General features: G+C 39.4%; 2 protein-coding genes across 2 annotated transcripts; both read right to left on the bottom strand.

Annotated features, from left to right (window-relative positions):
* Positions 1-1429: 1429 nt before the first annotated feature.
* myoz1a (myozenin 1a) lies at positions 1430-7135 on the bottom strand. The gene is made up of 6 exons (XM_053502564.1): positions 6931-7135; positions 5304-5400; positions 3929-4116; positions 3564-3834; positions 3157-3337; positions 1430-2397 (listed from the first exon to the last, which is right to left on the bottom strand). The coding sequence occupies exons 2-6, from the start codon at positions 5389-5391 to the stop codon at positions 2166-2168; spliced, it is 960 nt and encodes a 319-aa protein (XP_053358539.1). The 5' UTR covers positions 5392-5400; positions 6931-7135; the 3' UTR covers positions 1430-2165.
* Positions 7136-10836: 3701 nt separating this feature from the next.
* synpo2la (synaptopodin 2-like a) lies at positions 10837-18980 on the bottom strand. The gene is made up of 4 exons (XM_053501474.1): positions 18717-18980; positions 15593-15744; positions 14284-14990; positions 10837-13479 (listed from the first exon to the last, which is right to left on the bottom strand). The coding sequence occupies exons 1-4, from the start codon at positions 18816-18818 to the stop codon at positions 10841-10843; spliced, it is 3600 nt and encodes a 1199-aa protein (XP_053357449.1). The 5' UTR covers positions 18819-18980; the 3' UTR covers positions 10837-10840.
* Between the last annotated feature and the right edge of the window lie 1020 nt (positions 18981-20000).

Raw genomic sequence — 20000 nt, forward strand, 5'->3', positions numbered from 1 at the left:
GGTATTGGTGCCTGGGACACTAAGCCACCGTGCTGCTTGATTATACTTGTTTTGCACTTTTTTTTATATTATTACATAGTAACCCAAACCCTCATAGCTATGTAAAACAAACAAAACTTTTCATTCTTATCTGACATTATATCCCTGTCGGAAAATGTATAATATATTAATATCTTTAATCAGCTTGTTCATTCTTCAGTAACTGCTTTATCGTGTTCAGGGTTGTGGTGGATCTGGACCCCATCCCAGTGACCCCATTGGGCATAAGGCAGGAGAATTCACTCTGGATTGGTATGCCAGTCCATTACAGGGCACCATGCACACACTCCATTACACACAAGATCTGTTTAAGTGGAGCTATTCCACTTCCTGACATGTTTTTTTTTTAAAGTAGGGGAAAACGGGAGAACATTAATGAAACCTGGGACACAGACAGTAATACAAGCTCAGGATTAAACTGGGGAACCCTGGAGCTATGAACTAAAGCTCAGATAAAACCATTCTCAGAAACAACATAACATAATTTTGTGTAACCCCTTATGGGCTATAAAAGAGGATGAACTTTGTGGTCCATGCTTTTATTTATTTTTTATTTATACATTAAGTATAAAAAAGAGTAAAGTATACAGAAACACACTCTAAGCTAATATATATTGCATTTATTCATTATTATGCAAAAGTACACACATGTACTGTAGATGTGCATCTGTTAATACATTCGTGATCCTTTGTGGATTTACAGTGGGTAGAGACTGCAGATCAGGAGGTCCCCGGTTTGAGCCCTGATGCCACTGTTGAACTCTTGAGCGAGGTCGTTCACCTTCAAGTGCTCAGATACACCCGGCTGGCAACCTGACCCCGTAAGTAACTGCCACAGTAGCTACAGATATATCTCCAGGGTCACCTGACATAGACATATCATGTAGATGGACCCTTTCACCTTTTTTACATATTCGCCTAGAAACCAGGAGGAGGAAAACCTAATTTAGTTGTAATTACACAAGTATTACAACTACTAGGGATGATCAAGTCAAACCCGTACTTTCGATTGTGCAGAACACAGTTATGAGGGTAAACAACTAAATTTATTTTCCTATATTTACTTCTGTAAACTTCTGTTGGTCATACACCTTCATTCTGAAGAAAAGTGAGATGAAATTGCTTATGAATGAGGTATAAGGCCAGCTTGCATTTAGAGAAGACTTTAAGCTTAATATGGTGTTGAGACATAGGGCATTATATAGAAAAAATAAAATAAAAACTGTAGTTTTTACTTTCATAAATGTTTTGATATTCTGCTTTGACTGTACTGGTTTGACTTGGACACCCACCATATTATATGACAATAGTAATAAGAATAGGAAATGTAATTTTTTTTTAAACCTAAAAATAAGAAGGAAACTGAAAAAAGACAAATTGACAGTTATTAGCTATCAAATATTTATTAAGTAGGGGTTGTGTTAAACTCTTCTAATTCATTATATCAACATGCCAAACAACAGTAGGTAAACATCTTGCATACTCATCATCATCAGCATCAACACCATCATAGTCATCATTATTGTCATCGGCATCAAGCCAAGTTGTCTTTCATTTATTTAAAGAGCTTTAAAATTTCATTCGAAGTAAATACTATTCTTAAGTTCCAGTGAATATTAGGTAGCTTAACTAACAACACTTTGTAGTGAGTGGTCGGTAGTAGAGTTCTTATCCATACACAAATCTTGTTAGAGCACATGTGCATAGCTGGATTTTCTATGTAAAAGGGACAGACGGACAAGATACTGTATACTGTATAGGTCAAATTAATACATTAAGACTCTAGGACTCAGTTTGATTGTAGCCAAACATTTTCTTTACTTACACAAAGTCTTACAACCATGTTTCCCATGTTGAACAGTGGATGGATCAGCACACATGGATAGGCACATGGATCAGGACTGACTTCACACACAATGACCCATTAATATTGAAGATCATATTAAAAATATGTGTTAAAATGACATATTAAAGTACTGTGTGTGTGTGAGGAAGAGAATGAGAGAGAGAGTTAGAAAGAGACAGAGAGCAAAAGAGAGAACAGGATGTTTAGAGGCAACGCAAAAGCAGGTATGGAGAAGCGAATATGGAGTGAGCTTCTTTGGAAGACTTAAGATATTTACTCCTCACAGCTCGTCAGTCTCCCCATCGAATGGCATGGTATCAATCAGCAGGTGGACGTTGCTTGTGTCTCCGCTGCCCACCCAGCCGATGGGAGTGCGGTTAAAACAGGGTCTTGAGTGTGCGTCATGGTGGTACACCACTGCAGGCTCCGGCTCCTCTGATGCCTCGATATCTGGCAGCTGGAAGGTCATCAGCTGAGCAGCTTTCTCAAATCCACCAAAGGGCAAAGCTGACCTAATGAGGGAGAAAGAGTAAGGTGGTTTGTGTTGGCCTGAAAAAAAAACCTTATTCTTCAGGTCCAAGCAGTTCTTACCATAACCGAATGAGATATTTTGGCTGGAATTTACCATTCACTGTGGCAGTTAAGGGAATTGATTCTGTATAACTGACAAGTGTGGAATTCAGTCAGAATGCAACTGTTTTTAAACTAAAGATCTTACCCTTGCCAGTTAATTAAAAAAAGTTAAAACTACTATTTTTGCTTAGAAATGCTTAGACCAGTTGAATAGAGGTAAATGTAATGTTTGCCCTCAAGTAAGGTTCTGTAAAAGGTATTATAAAAGGATTGCACTCTTTTGGAATTCAGAAGAAAGTATATATTGTTTCTATTTTTTTTATTATTAATTTGTTTTGTATACTGTAATCCATGAATATTTGGTTTGTGTCAGTGCTAAATGTATTATTTTATTTTTTTTCATAGTGGTGTTGAAATCAGTCCTTGAAGTCTATGAAAACTTTTTGCTACTCTGCATTCATGATTCTCTGATGTTGTTAATCACACATTGCATCTGTACAATACAGTGATTAAAAAAGTTTCCAGCAAAACTTAAGTTGTTTGACAAACGATTTTGATGTAAAGCCCGTTTTTTTAATGTAGGTATCCTAGTCGCTAAAAATGTGTAACACTTGTAATGTTTCTACTAATTAAATCTGATTAGAAAATTGTTATTAGTAGCAGTTTTAAGATCCTAGCATGTATTGTTGATGTGGCACCTGTTAAAACACTTGTATTTTGGCAGGTCTTTCTGAGAACAGGGTCCTGGCATGTATGGCTTCATAGTGGATGTAAGCTCTACATTGCCCTTCATGGCCTTTTCCCAGGGCGATACATATGTCTTCAAATATTCCAGTCTTTTCTTCTCTTTTAAAGCAGCAGCCTTAGTGCTTTCTGCACCTGTGGATATATTCAACCATATAAAAAGTCATCGAAAGCAGACAGATTTTGGAGCCTTTTCATTGTTTTCTAAACTGAATCAGTTATATAAGAATTCAGTAAAGAGTGAGCTGTAGGCTTATGCAGGTACACTTTTGCCACCTACATTATTTAGACAGAACCTGTAGCCACATTGGCACTGGAAGGTGTATCCAGGCCACCATCTGGATTCTTCTTTACTACTCACTCTGAGAACCATCAGCTGATGTACCAGAACCCGCTCCTGCACCCACTCCGCCAGCTGTTCCTCCTGCACCAACTCCACCAGCTCCACCAGCTCCACTTCCTACCCCTGTACCCCGGCTTCCTGGTTTGGGAGGGGGCACAGGTGCTTGCCCACCTCCAACAACTATCCGTCCACCAATAATCTTTCCCCCAACAAGATGTCCGCCTACAAGATGTCCGCCAACATCCACCATTTGGCCTCCAATGCCGGGGACAAACTTCTGGAAGTTATCCTGCAGGGAAAGATCACAGATGAAAACAGAGGTACAAATAAATGCATTTAGTATGTCTTTAGGTGTGCACTCTGTGGAAAAGGACTAATTTCACCATAGAGTCACTGTTGAAGACGTCAGGGTTGTTCTCATAGATGAATCTCTCCACACGCTGCTGCCTCATTTTGAACATCTTGGAGCCCTTATTTTTGAGCAGGGACAGTTCCTCCAGCATAATGTCTTTGGGTGTGCTGATCTTCGTCCCCAGGTCAAACTCGGAGGCCTCAGGCTCCGATTCATACTCTGGGCAAGCAGATTAAGGTGAGTAATTACATATTTTACTACAACTTGCAATCCCCTTGTCATCATCATAGCCTCTGTGATCACCTGGTTATTTCTGTAACCATTTCTATTTCTACCACATACACCAAACTTACATAATGTGCTTAAACTCATGTTTGTTCTCACATTTGATTGTGTATGTTCCCTTATACTGTATGTCCTGTGTATTAACTTTCCCAGAAAAGCATTATTCAGGATTCAGTGTCATACAAAGGAAGCAACATGATATGTAGGTAAGCAGGACCTTCAGGTTACATATCACTGATCTAAAAAAAAATGCTTTATTCATAAATGAACTGCACATTAGCACCGAAAACTGAGAGCAGTAATCTATTGTAATCTCCAGTATCCACTGATCCTCCAGACATCATATCTAACATTTCATTCCCTAAGAGTGATTTTGCTTAAGCACCAGCATAGAACAGGAACACAATGAATAATGAAAAGTGCATTTCCCCCCTCTGCGTTTATAACAGGAATATAATGTAACAAAATAGAGAAAAAGAAAAAGAATAAAAAACATGTTGATTATTTTAATTTCCCTCTGGATCTTGTTTAAAGTATTTTCAGCAGGAGTTAAGCCCTGGTGTGGATGTGGGAGGCACTTCTGTGATAAAAATAATAATAATAATAATAAAAACAGCTGTCATTTCTGCTGTGAAATCTGCAGGCTAGGTGTTTGTCTGTGTGCCAGTCTTTGCCTCATTAGGACATATAAGGTCTAGCCATGCAGTGACAAGCCCAGAATGTCTCCCATAAACTAACATTATTATAAACGCATGTTTTTTCCCCCTCACGGTTTGACCTGAAAGTTTAGTCAGTGTGAGAGACACACTGTCTGACCTGCCCTGTAGTTAAATACATTCTGTGCATTGTGCTGTGCTAATAATCTCTCCCGGCTCTCACGGTGAGTATTTCACAGATAAAGTGAGCTGAACAAACATGCAATGCATAAAAAAAAAAAACATTTCAAAGGAGATACCACATAAAAGTGTCTTTTCACCAACCTCAGCATTACTCACTGTAGATTTAGATTATAATACTTAACAAGCTTTATACAATGATAAATTATATTTTAAATAAGATTTGATTGAATCTTAGGCAGTATTACACACGTGCGTGTTTCTCAGTCACATCACATTCTTTACCATTTTGAGTGATGTGTGACAGGTCAGTGATGATTTTAGTGGTTTTTTTCCTCTTGTTAGGAGGGGCAGGTGTTCCAGCGAGAGGCATGACTCCAAACTGGGGAAATGGATCAAATGAAGGGGGAAAGATGGAAAATATTCGTTATACATAGTAAAATAAAAAGTCTTAGCAGTTATATACTGAGAAGCGTTTCCTTTAAAGTACAGTAATATTAGATTTTGTAGAATATGAGTTTTTATATTTAATCCAATAATAATGTGCTATAAAATCTCAAAATCAGTGTAAAAACATGCTCTTACACAAATCTATTAACCTGAAAAAGAAAATGTGTTCTCAACTCTCCGATTTAAATAAAAATATAAACAGATAGAATAAAATATATTTTATTGTCCAGGTTTTCCTGTGTAATCAGCTCGATCTCATCTCCAAGTCTTACACGAGCCACCTTAAAAAATAAAGTTCTTCAGTAGGTAATCAGGAAGGCTGCACCATCTAGTGACTGCAGCGCTGCTTTAGTCGTATTATCCCAGCAGTGCGGGGTGTTGGATACACGTCATGTCTGTGTGTATATGACCTCACATTCCACAGATTCCGTGTTGAAGGGAAGTAAAACATAAAACTCCCCACAGCTTTCAGTTTGATTGGCCATTTTGTTTAGACGAATAAGAGTCAAATATCATGAGATCCCGACTTTACTGTATTGTACATTGCATTTCCCCTCCCTCACTGATTCTAGATATAATTATAACTAAAAATTTTAAGCAAAGTTGTCCAACCAAAAAAGTTTGGCAAAAGAATTATACATAACCGTCTTCAAATAAAGTGTACACAAGAATATATCTATTTACATTGTAGTTGGGAGAAAAATTCATATTTTAAGAGCACAATATCTGCACCAATGTTTATGGTTGATTTTTTCCAAGTCTCGTCTTGCACCTTATATGGAACTTACTTCTGTACCTTTATTTATTTCAATGTTGTATATACCATTTTAAATTCATGTTACATACAGTATCTCTGTCACCTCAGGACCAACATTGCATGAACAAACATTGCATTCACTTGTCTGTAATTCAATCTACTACAGCTATTTTTAAATGCCATTTTGAAGACCTTTTAGCAGCGTACGCTAGCGTCACAGATGTGATAACAGACTTCAGTCCCCCACAAAATCAAATGAGAAAAAAAACTGATCTACAGTAATACTGCAGAAGTGGCAAATCCTGCTATAAAAGCTGTGTGAACATGTTGGAGTCGAAGCTGTGGGAAAGCTCTCGGTCTTCTTATAAAACACTGTGCACGGCTCGGCTCAAGTTGCCCCAGCTGGATATTCCAGGCTTTACACTCCTTATAAAATCAACAGCCGCGCAATGTAGAGGGCAGGTCAGCACATTCCCTGTCTCACTCCATGAGGCTTTATACATGGAACCAAAATCTGATATGAATCCTTTACTAAGGTTGTCAGTTAAAATTTTATAAAAGCATACATAATGAAGACTGCATAGCTGTCTCTAATCATGATACGCCTTCACACTACTGGATTTACGGTTTGGTATTCTCTTTGCAGCTGTTAAACTGTTAAATGGCACATGCAAAAGCAGAGCCCACACACTGTGATCCACTCACCCGGGTTTTAACCTCCTGTACAGAAGTATTCTCAAGAGGAAGAGGCAAAACTTCTGATTCTAGTTCAATCAAAAGTTTATAAATCCCAGGGTGTCGCTGACCTGTGGCTGGACCAAGATCCTGGGGAGTGCAAAATCCAGTCAGGATTTGGATAGCAGATCTTGGAGGGGGGTAGGAAGAAGTGGAGTGTATGACAGAATAGGGGATGGAGGGGGTCCCAGGCTGCAAGCCTTGATGGTCATATCAAGAGACTAATATCTTTCTTGCAGATGCTTCATGCTCTAAATATAGCAGGAGAGGGAGAGTGTAGTTATCAAATAGTCTGACAGAGCAAGGACTGCTCCAAATATTGAGGGCAGCAGTAGATTCGTCCTGCTTGCTCCTGCAATTAATTAGGTTCTTCCCCTGAAATGATTTGCACGTTTTCACATCCATACAGCTGTCAACAAATGCTCTCTAAATACGCTAGGAACGTGTTTGTTTGTTTCTGAACCATTAGTCCATATGTCAAATCAGGCAAACTGTCATTCATCTATGTAACTTGTACACACAGAAGTTAATCGCTTTTCTTTAGAACCATAGTGCAAAGATAGAACAATGAAGAATTACTGTACAGAAAACTTCTGTACATGAACGCAAATACACGCCAGTGTGGGGAGAGTAAATCACCAGAACAATACTGTATGGAAGCACCAATGCAAAAAAAAAAAAAAGAATAAAAAGATTTTATCCGCAAATTGTCAAAGTCGAATATGACCCACATCTTGAATTCCGCCACCATAAAGCTGAGATAGAGAGAGAGGCACTTTCTGCAAAGTTAACCTAGTGAAGCCCTATTCTTTCTTTAGAAATCCAGAATGTTATATGACCATATTCAAATATAACCACACTGAGGGAAAAAAAGAAAGCTGAAAATGTAGATGAACATTAAGAGCCCTAAATATAGGATAAGAATGAAGCTTGTTTATGCTTCACCATTTAACTGTGAGCAGCACTTTCCTTTTGTATTGTACAGACCACTAAGCTTTAGTTTGAGTACAAAATAAACATTTTTTTTTTTGCATTTATTGCAATTCCAACTTTCTTCAGCAACGTTAACATGCTTTTAGATGTGTAAATAATCTTCACTACAATTCATCCTCTAAACATTTATGAAACTGGCAAACTGGTTCCATTAAAAGTGCAGAAGTTTCTAGAAAGCTTCATGTTCATACTTTACAGATGAGTGCATAAATTAAAAGAGGCAGCAAATAAACACACGCTTACCAAGTGACATGTTCAAAGCTGTGTCTAATTTGGAGTATGGCAAGATTACTTCAATACACATCCAGAAGCGTGCTGCACACACTGTAAGGGCTACACATAAGAGCTCATTTAAGTGTAATCATTTGGTATTTTTGATCAATGATTTATAAGATAATGCATTTATCCTATTGGATCTTTAGTGTATCAGGCCAAATTGTTTGTACAGTATAGGATCAGTAGCCAAATGTGGAAATGTCTCCTCCTTGTGGTCAGTCGTGGAAGTTCTAATAGTTATATGTATCTTGCTGTAGTAAACTGCAATATCAGAGCTAACGCTAGGGGCAGTGTGGTGTAACAAATAAGAGTCACTTGGGAAGCATTCAAGTTTATCTTTATTTCTTGAAAAATAAATATTTTCATTAAAAGTCATTCATTTCATTATTACTGCAGAATACATATATATGTGCACACACACTCACACCCCCAAGATTCTACCAATCAAATATTATAACATACAAATAATCCTCACTACAGTTCATCCTCTAAACATTTATGAAACTGCCAAATGTCTGTGCAATTATTACTTTAAAGCGTCACGTGCATAATTTACAGATGAGTGCATAAATTAATAGAGGCAGCAAATAAACACACGCTCACTGTGTGACATATTCAAGGCTGTATCTAATTTGGTGTATGGCAAATCCATATAAGTCTATTTTAATATGCTTTAAATAACATGTAATGTTTATCCCATCCTTCATTTTATTCTCTCAACATCTTATACAGTACGTTCAGTAGTGTAATAAGCTCCAGTAATGAGTTCCTTGTACTACTTGCTAGTTTTTCTTCAGTGCTGCCTTGATAACTCTAACAGATCATCTTTGCTTTCTGCTTTTCTCCCTCCCTGACTGGTGGCTTTGGGAGCTCACGCTCATATATCACTTCAAGTTACAATCAACTAGCTGAGAATTTGTCATCATCTCAAAGCATACAAATACAACACGACTGGCAATAAGTACTTGATGCTTATAATTCCAGTGATCTAGTTAATAACCATTTAAAAGCCGTAGGAGAGAGTAGACTGGTCACTACACATGCCTGGTGTGACTGCTTATAAAAGAACACCGAGCTAGTGTGTAGTTTCTGTGTTCAAACCCATCACTTGAACTTGTTCTTCCCCACATAACATTTAACACCCAGCCACAGGTTAAATAGGTTAATAAAATAAATGTTATTTGTTTATTAATATAACTTGCAATTAATATAATAAGTTGACATAATTGCCATTTAGATGATGTTGGTTCGCTGTTTAAGTTGCTCCCACAAATAGTCTGTGACACTCAAGCACCTGTTCCTTCCAGGGTCTGCCAGGACAGATATAATTTCTGATTGGTTTATGAGACCCAGAGATCCAGCTTACCCTATTTTTTTTAGCTAGGGCAACAGTCTTATTTCATTTTGAAATATTAATAATGCTTATAGGTCTCAGCAAATTGCCCAACAGATACAAGTTCACAGTCAACTCCATAATTTTTGGTGCCGTTCATGCTAACAAGCAAAAATAAATATATAAAATAAATTAAGTACACAGCGTGGGGTTTTAGTTTAAATATACAAGTATGCTGTTTGGTTTCAACTGTAAAACATCAATAATCAACCGCCATTCATCCCTTTCTTTCTGTTAAATTTGTTAATTTTTAGAAATAATAGGTAACCATTTTATCCACGTGTTAGTAGAAATTAAAAAAATATATATTTTTATACAGTACTTTCTCCATTCTATTAATGGTTGCCAATAATAATAGATTTGACTGTCAGAAGCTTTTATAATGTGTCATCTAAAACAGTCTATCGTCAAACATCTAAAATGCCAAAGGTACTTCTTTATTGTCAGTTCAGTCTTTTTCAGTACACCATCTGCAATCTGTAAACCTTTTAAGACTCTCGGTAAGGGGTTCATCATGTTTATCTGATACACTCTTTTCTGCTCTGCTCAAAACACTGCTGAACTTTCTTGTAGATTATCTGACATTGTCTACAATGTAGAGCACATCTTCACTATGAAATGCATTTTAAAAGAATTAATAACCCTGTGATGGACTGACTTGGATATAGCCAGGTTTATAGTTTTATACTAGAAGGAATATCTTTATTATTGGTACCTGGATGCCAAACAAAGTGTGATAATTAACTTGAGCATTGTGTATATCAATATAAAGATAAATACAGGAACAGACTACAATTCTGAATAAACAAATGTAAGCGCTTTTGAAGAAGTCATGTTGTTTTTTAAATATAAGGCATGCAAGCCACCAAGTTTTGTGGACACCTCTTCATCACACCCATATGTGCTTGTTGAATTTTCCATGACAGATTTAATGTCCATGTTGCTGTTATAATAACTTTCACTCTTCTAGGAAGGCTTTCCACTAGATTTTGAAACCCAGGTAAAGGGATTTGCTCATTCAGCCACAAGAACATTAGTGAGGCAAGGCACCAATGTTGGGTTCAGAAGGCCTGCAGTCAAGTTTTGGCACAATTGGTGAAGTTTTGTTGTTGCATACTGCTCTACATAATCCTATGCTATTGTTGTTATTCTACTTTTTCCAGGCATCTGCATCTAAATTGTCATATGTATACATGATGATAAGGATTAAACTAATTCTTACAGAGCGCCAGGCCTCCAAACGTGAGGCTGTATGCCAACCCGTGTGGCAACAAAGCGTGGCTTGGGTGCCTGGACTATAGGCTTCAGGTGGACTGGTGGCAGGGAACTAAGCTCAGGGGCACTCTTGAACTGTTTGGTACCCTGGAGACCATGGGAGCTTAGGCTTGACATACTGGATAGAGAAGCTGGGGGTGAGTATGGAGTAGGAACAAATACGGGAGTGGCAGAGATTTTAGGGAGTTCTGGCAAACCATGAGATCGTGCAGGCATTGCTGTAGCTACAGATCCAGGATGAGGTGGTGGGGACATGGGTGATGGGGTAGGGGAGGTCATGTCAGAGCTACACAAGGGATCACCTAAAGTGGTTTGTGCACGTGGTGCAATCACTGTAGGGCATATTGTTGGAGCTGACATAGGGGTAGGAGTAGAAAAGCGTTTGATCTCATAAACTCGCGCTGCCTTTACGGGGACCTGTCTGGGTTGGGTCAAGGTGTGACCCACTTGTGGCTTCCTCTGATAGGAAGGACCTAAGGATTGTGTGCTGGTGTCACCTCCAAACCTGAACATTGCTGGGTTGAGTTGATAAGGCTGCCGTCTCATGAAGTCTATGGCCTTAATACCTTCCTTCTGGAATCCATGACCACTCTTAGTCACTTTGGAGTTTCTTTCAGATCCCTTTGCTAATCCCTTTGCTCCTCCATGCTGTAATCCCAGAGGACAAGAAGGAGATAGGAGAGGATTGTACCCAATGGGTGGGGGAGCACGGACATTTGGAGAGTACTTCCAGGATGAAGGTTCAGATGGATGGATCACAGATATAACAGACTGGGGGGGTGTATACTGGTGCCGCAGCTGCTGCTGCTGCTGCTGCGGATGAGGGTGTGATCGAGGAGAATCTATTACAAAAAGATCTCTGCGATTCTGTCTTCTTGCAAATAGCTCAGCACCTTTACCCTCAGCCTGAGGAATCTGAGGCATGTCTGGGATGATGCGTGGTTTAGGAGCCACTGGTGGTGCGATTCGTCCCCTCCTATCATCAATGTTGTATGAATCTTGAGAGAAAGAGGCAGGCTCTGTGTATGGTTGCTTATGTCGGTCATCAAAGTTTTGCACCATAGACAGCAGCTCAGGATTGGGGGAGTTTTTATTGCTTTCCAACAACTTAAACATTGGCTTACTGGCATTACGTCGACGGGCCTCTTGAAGGATGCCAGTTTTCTCACCAGCTACAGAAACAATTTCTGTGGCTTTCTCTCCATACATTATAGGAGACAGAGGAGTCATTGAGCTGACAAGAGTTTCAGGAGCTGCAGAAATTATGGGGTCAACAGCTATCATTGGATACTCAGAGGCAGTGGCCTGAGAGGAAGCAATGGAGGCTATAATAGTGGGATCTGTGACACCAGCAGAAGAAGTAACTGTAATTACATTGGCAGGAACAGAGGAGTCAGCCACTATAGGTGATAGAATTGTGACAGGAGACTGAATATTCTCCACTGATGAAGGAGGATGTAAAGTAAGAGAAGCTGCAGGATCTGGAGGAGCAGAGTATGGCATAGGCTCAGTGGGCATTGAGACTAATGTGGAGGATACCTCGACAGGAACAACAGGGCTCATCTGGCTTACTGTAAAACTGGCAGAAGGTACATCAATAAGCTTCTTATCAGATGGTGGTGAGAAAGGATGAGCCAATACTGCCACAGAGACTGGTCTGGGTGTCTTTTTAGCAGTGTTAGGGCGAAACACAACTGGTGCTGTAGCTGCTCTGTGACTGATAAACCCGGGGGCAAATGGGCGAGCTGTGCGGTTCAAAACTGAGCTAGCAGGCAACTCAGGAAGAGAAGCTGTTGCTGAAGGCATCATTGGCAAAGCAGGAGTTATGGGCTGGTGTGTTACAGGCACCATGGTATGAACCGGTACTGTTATGCTGGTGGTATTCTCATTAACAGTGAAAGGGGTTACTTGAGGTGGAAATCCTGTGATTTGTTTCTTGATAGAACATGCCTCATCTTGCACCATTAGCTCTGGTGGTTTGGCAGGTTTTGGTGCAACTGGTGGTGGCTGGACACAGAGCCTCACTTGTTTTTTTACCTGTACAGACAAATTTGATGGTTGTGTCTGTATTTCTTCTGTTTGGATTTCAGGCTGGGGTTGGCTCTGCATCAGACTAGGTTGTGCCTGAGCAGTAGAAATCTTCTTGGCATGCTCCGTTGCTCTCTTCCTCTGCTGCTCAAACAGTTTTGCTCCTTTCCCTGTGGTGTCACTCAGGCCAGTGCTCAGAGAGTCTCCTGCTTCATTTCCTTCCAACCCTCTGGATGCTGATCTCCTCTCCAGCATTTCCAGGTAGTCACTGTCCCATGTGGGATCAGGTGCTGCACTGAACTCCTCCTCATCCACCTCAGATTCACTTCCAAGGAATTGGGTGTCCTCCTCTTGAGAGTCTTGTTGCATGTCCTCATCCACACTACCGTAACTGGTTAATGTGTACTTCTTCGAGCGCTGGCGACGTTTTTTAAACATTAGGACACCCTTGGAGTGAGGATTAGGTGCATCAGTCAGCAGACAGGCAATGGTGCGACACTTTTTCCGGGCCTCCTTCACCTGCTTGTCTTGCGGGGTGTCACCACGGTTTAATTCTAAATAAGACAAAGTATGAGACATATTACAAGCTGTAACAGTAACTATAAGTTACCGTGGATCTTATTGTCACTGTTACTCAGTTAGTACAAAGGGTAAAGATTATGGAAATTTATTATGCTAAGTGTGAATGAAATATAAATGGATTACTTATTTGAATTAAAATTAAAAGAGAATGTACCTGAAAAAGTTTTTGGAATGTATGAAAAAAAACAAAGCAAAACCTCCCTTCATGCATTACTTACTCGAACAGTTCAAGTTCGATATACCACCACAAATAATGTGTATAAGGTAATAAATAATTTAGATAAAATAATACGATAAAAGTTAAAAAAACAAAACAGCTACATAAAGTAATGGTAAGAAAAGCAAGTGCTGCTCTAAAAAAGGGAGATAAGATGACAGTGTAAGAGAAGCAGAGGGGGAACTCTGGTCTTTGACACCAGAGAGCAGCTGGAGATGCTTTGGCTAGTCATATCGCAGAAGTGCTCAGGTTATTCATCCACACAGCCACAGGATAAATATAGATCCTTGGTCTAGCTCAAAGACCTGACTCTTTTCTCAAGTGCTTCCATGAAGCTTATCACATTTATGTCACTTAAAACATGGGGAACCAGATGTTCTAGTGGTATTTTGAATAACCTTGATAAGATGTATTTGATTGCCAATAAACAGACACACTTCCTCCTTTTATTCATTTTATGCATAGAATTTTTTAAGCAAAGGGATTGCAAGTTTTTATTATTATTATTATTATTATTATTATTATTACTGATGGTTAGTGCGATGTTTTAGATACTTACTTGCTTGTTTAGCCTTGTCCATGTAGGTCTTTGTGAGCTCCTCATCCACTGGTTTATTAACTGGCCCCACCATGGGTACCAATTGTGTATGGGAGCTCAGTCTCAGTGCCCCTTTTGCTCTCTCTGGAGACACTAGTGGTACATTAGCAGGCTCCTGGAAGCCACTATCCTCCTCCAATACCAGGTCATGAGAGCTCTGCTCATCTGCACTCATGGATGAGGTTTCAGTGGATGTCTGAGAAGACCAGGCTCCAGATGAATGTGGCTGGTACACCACCTCTCTTGGAACCACACCAGGTAGAGTGCCCTCCTCAGAGCAATGCCCCATCCTGGTGTAGCCCTGGACATCTGGTGCACTGTCATAGCCACTCATTTCTGAGGTCTCTCCCACAGAATAAGAAGTGTAGCCTGATTTTCCTGGAGAGTTACTGGGGACATGGCGCTTCTGCTTACGCTGACGGTCATGGGCTGCCACGTCTGCATCACTGTCTGTCTCTCCATAGTAGGCCTCACTACCGAATGGGGAGGTGACACCACTGCGGACATTCTGGGATGTTGCTGAGCTGTAAAATGCTTGACGAACACTGGACTGCTGCACTTTGGAGCTGGATGGGGATTTAGCCCTTAGGGCAGCACGGTACTCTTTATCGATGCGGGGAGATGGAGCTCGAGCAACCAGAACAACTGACTGGAATCCCGATGGTGCCCTGACACACATGAAGAGAAGAACCTTACCTTAATACATATCCTAATATACACTAAAAGTCTACATAAATATAATGACAAAAGATCAAACTAAAGTACAAATTTTTGTATCACATTTTAAGTGCCTCCTAAACTATATAAACAAAAGTTTGTGAACACCTGGCCATCATACCCATGTATACATTATGAACATCCCATTTCAAATTTTGGGATCCCTTTGCTGTTGTAATAACCTTTGGGAAGGTTATCCACTAGACTTTGGAGTATGGCTGTGGACTATTCATTGGGCCTTACAAGTATTAATGAGATTATAACTGCAGCCAGCTTTCCAGTTCAATGAGGGCAAATTCAATTGTGGCTCTGTGCGGGACACTCGAAGCCTTCCACATTGTTAGCAAACCATCTTCATGGCCATGGTTGTTTGGGCTAGGCACTTTAGTTCCTATGAAGGAAAACTGTATACTACAGGCTTGCAAATTCATCCTATACAAGTGCACCTTGCCAACTCTGTGGCACCTGTTTGGGAAAGAACCATGTATGGGTGATGGCCATGTGTCCACAAACATTTGGCCACATGGCGTATCTAGCACATAGAATGCTTTACCTTTTTACTCGAATACGCAGTGATCCAGGGATGCTATCAATGAAGTTCATGGCCTGGGCATGGGACATATGCTCACAGGAGCTCTCATTGATGGACACCAGCTCGTCCCCCTCTCGCAGTCCTGCCCTGCATGCCTTGCTGCGCTTGCGCACCTACACCAGTACAGGAAGATGGCACCCATAGACAGGACACCTGAATATTTAAAATCTGCTTCCCTTGCTTTGGTGCTGGACTGACTGAATCCGTTCTTAGCAAAAAGACAGAAGGGGTTTCCAAAATACAATAAAATTAAAGAGGTCACTCTTACAGGCAGGTAAGGCGTTTTTTTTCCTGAAATGAAACACCTGAAGATATGGAGCACTCAATGAAGTACTTTTAAACAGTTCAATCCTGATGTTTAAATGCTAAGAAGGTGTGACAGTCGGCTCTGTTTACTGTAATGTTTACACAGAGTTCATCTTCAGGTGATTAACAACAGTGATTTTACGACAATAGTAAATCCATAAGTACTAACAATGAGAGTTATTTACCCCCATGTAATTTATACAGCAAATATGTTCATAAAAAGTTATATATACAGGTAGTCCCTGACTTACGAACGAGTTCCATTTCTGGAGCAGGTTCGTAAGTCTAATTTGTTCTTAAGTCTGACAAAGTGAGTCTTATACGCCTTTGACACGAATATACAATGTAAAGCATACCAATCCACTTGACCAAATCTGTCCCCTTTCCCAACACTGCCATCATGTGGCCAAAAGCCATAATCGCGCCTAAGGAAATAAATCACAAACATGAAACGCAACAGTGTTGTCTCTGTGCCTTTAAATCGCGAGGGGAATTCCGGGGCACCATTTTGTCCCAGAGACAGCCATTTTCTATCATCGTGCTTTCTGACTCATTCCCCTCCACACCACACAAACAAACAATATACCAGACTTTAGACATTTTATAAATTTACTTACTAAAAATATTGTATATAATTGTAAATATTAGTATCTGGTGCGCTGTAATACTTTCATGATTTGTTTCCTCGGTCCGTTCATATCTGTGGAAATTCATAACCTGAATGTTTATAAGTCGGGGACTACCTGTATATCATTATTAGAGCACTTTTCATTTTGAGTTTAACATCTCAGGATGTCATATGGTCCTTAAAGTAATTAAAAATGACATTGATCATCACACTGTCATTTATGATTTGGTTCAGGAACCTCAACACATTTAGCAGATTACATTCAGACAGCGTACACTATGACTATGCCACACTTCGAGACATTAAAATACCAGTCAGAGAGGACAGACATTCCCTCCAGCTGCCATCATGAAAACTACACTTCAGCTGATTAAGTCTATTCTCATGTCATATTCAAAAATAAAACCAGTCATTTATGCACTTTCTGATCATCTTAGCAGATGATCTCTACTGTAAAGGCATTAGAACGTCAATGATAATGATGGGGGGTAAAAATATTCAGACCTAAAATTTAAACATATACATCAAATCTAATCACTCCTGAGTGTTTGCTCTTACTTGCAAGTGGGAAATTAATCTGTGACTCAGTCCACTCAACCCACCAGGGGCACGGTGTTCTGCAGAGTACTAACACTGTTGTGACTAAAGAGGCTAAATAGGAATCTCAGATATAGAAAACTTGACCAATTGATTAGTAACCCCACATAAACAGAAGATATCACAAAAAAACTTCGAGACTGATGAGTCAGAGACTGAGATCAAGTGCTTAGCTCAGTTCTTGGGTATTTTTTAATCGGCATCTCGTGTTGTTTTGTACTATAAGAGAGAATTTCTGCCAAGTGTGACCTCTTCAGGATACAGAGTGGGTAAGGGATAATTCCCAAAGATCGAACATTTCAAAACTTTTAGCAATTTGACAGGATTGAAGTGTTCATCTAAACCTTGGCTGTGAAACAGGGGTCTGGGAGGGGTCTGTGTAGCGTAGTCATGGGATCTGTTTTTACATTGTAGTGGTTCATCTGGTACTCGAATGGCTTTATTGTAACTTGAGTATGTCAAAAACAAGTAGGTCTATTAAATAATCCTAACATACTGTGGATACTTACAGTTTTAATGAAAATACTAAGATTAGTAAAAATAAAGAATATTGTCGCAAACATAAATAATGAGTTTAATATTTCAGCATCTTTGTAAATAGGTCTGTATAGACAGAACAAGGAAAACATTTAATTTACAGATAAAGTAGTTGCGAAAACCTTGCAGGTCGTGCTTTAAAGAGAAAAACTTGAACAGAATGAGGAAACACAGCCAAGGCGAATTTTGTTTCTAAAATAAATATCTTTCTCGATATTGAGACGACACCCTTTGGGAAAGCTTCTTTGCATGATATTCTGGAGCAGCCTAGAATAGCCTGCTATCAAATACAGTTCTGCATGGGGGACTGTGTGAGAACGGTACAGGAAATGAAATCCTTTGCTTAGATAGGAGACCACCAAAATGGGAGAAAGTGGGTCTCCCTCAAATATACCAGGAACATGGGGTGCTGCAGAAAGTTGTCAATGTTCGAGAAAATGTTTTAAAGTTTTGAAATGTTGGAAATATTGTGTATTTATTAAAAGGGAAATACATATATACAGAGGGTTGCCCAAAAATATATACACACTTCAACATGAAAAATTTTATTTTATTAATAAGTCTTTAAAGACTTAACACATTGCTGCCATAATTCAATTCAAGTTTTTAAAAAAGTCGAAGTGTGTATAAATGTTTTTGGGCAACTCTCTGTATTCTCACATATAGTAACAAAGTTCTTTTTTTTATGTTATTTGCATGCAAAATGCTCTGGATTTTAATTAATATCAATCCAACAGATAAAATGTCTAATTTTCACATGTAAGGTATTAAAATCCATAAACAGTGGATATCACTAGTGATATACTGCAGGACTGTCCTGCATTCTATTAGCTTAAAACTTCAGTGCTATCAATCACTTTCATTGATTCCAAGCACCAAACTTTCAGTCCCTCCATTGGCTTTAAAGGATGAAGTTTAGAAGCTGAAAGCCTGAACAAGGCGCATGAAGTGCAAACAGATGATTAAAAACAGGTGTCCAAGGATCATAAATCATGCTACACCTCAGATGAGCCATACCTTGGCAACCTGCAGTGGTCTCTGGTGCTCCACTCCCCCCTGAAGTCTGAAGCCCCATGGCGCTCCACCGGAGAGTGTAATGGTGATTTCCTCCACCACCATGCTTCTGTTTTGCCTCCTAGATTCGGGGAGTAGTTCTAGGGGAAGAGGGCACTCACTTCATCTTTACATGGTGCCCTATGGAGAAGAGCACTCACCCTACAGCTACAGGAATATTCCTGAGACGACTTTCTGTTTTCCAACCTGAGTCACACAAAGTCACACTCGGGCCCTCTGCTCATTCTCTGGAGCTTTGTGATGGGGCGGAGCAGTAAAGAGCGGAGAAGGAGGGAGAAGCTTGCCACCAATGTCTGCTTACATGGTGGAATTTTCTACTGCTTGAAGGGAGGGCCTACACTTGTCCTGTCACTCAAGTCAGACTGATGTCAGAGATGCGGCCAGGGGGTAAAACAGGGGCACATTACCGACCTAAAAATAGGACCCCCACTCCTAAATGGTTGACTAACATGTTAACAAAAAAATACCATAACTGTTTTTATTTTAAAATTAAGATCAAAATTAGGACTTGTGAGTCCTGAACATGTTTAATATTGTATAAAATGTTATTAAAGTGTGAATCTTGAAAATGCAGACAGGGATTGTTATATAATCGCTAACACAAATTCTTACTCCAGAGGCTTTATTGGGACAAATATGTTATGTTTCTTTTAACCTCTTTATTAATAGAGAGTTATAAAAGATGACATACTGTACAGTATAATCACCATCACATTTCAACATATAACTAGGAATGCTTTGATACTTTTCTCAGACCGGATAGTATAGTATAGTATAGTAGACTCTATTATTTATAGTAGTATACTCTTTAAGAAAGTCATTCGATAATTTGCAGGTAAAAAAGTGCAAAAACAAGGTTCTTTCTCAATAGAACAAATGGTAAACTCCTTCAGTCTGACATGTCTAGTACTTGTGGAGCTTAAACATTAACAGTCTTTTTTTCAAGGTAAAGGATGGTTTCTCAACTATGTTACCAACAGAACTTTACCCCACAGCTCAAAAATCGTTTGTCCCAACGCCCAGTGATGTCACATTGTTCTGTAGTAAACATTATGATCAAACCATAATGCTTCTCCAAATAAACTCCCTCCATGCCGAATCAGCGCCCCGAAGAGCCCTGTGTCTCATCTTTTTATCTGTATAAAACAGTTCTATTTTTAAATTGTGTGGATGAGATATACAAATAATGTGTGCTGTGATACTGATGATGTAGGAATGATGACTGAT

This window comes from Clarias gariepinus, chromosome 8, assembly GCF_024256425.1.
Source record: "Clarias gariepinus isolate MV-2021 ecotype Netherlands chromosome 8, CGAR_prim_01v2, whole genome shotgun sequence".
Classification (NCBI taxonomy): Eukaryota; Metazoa; Chordata; class Actinopteri; order Siluriformes; family Clariidae; genus Clarias; species Clarias gariepinus.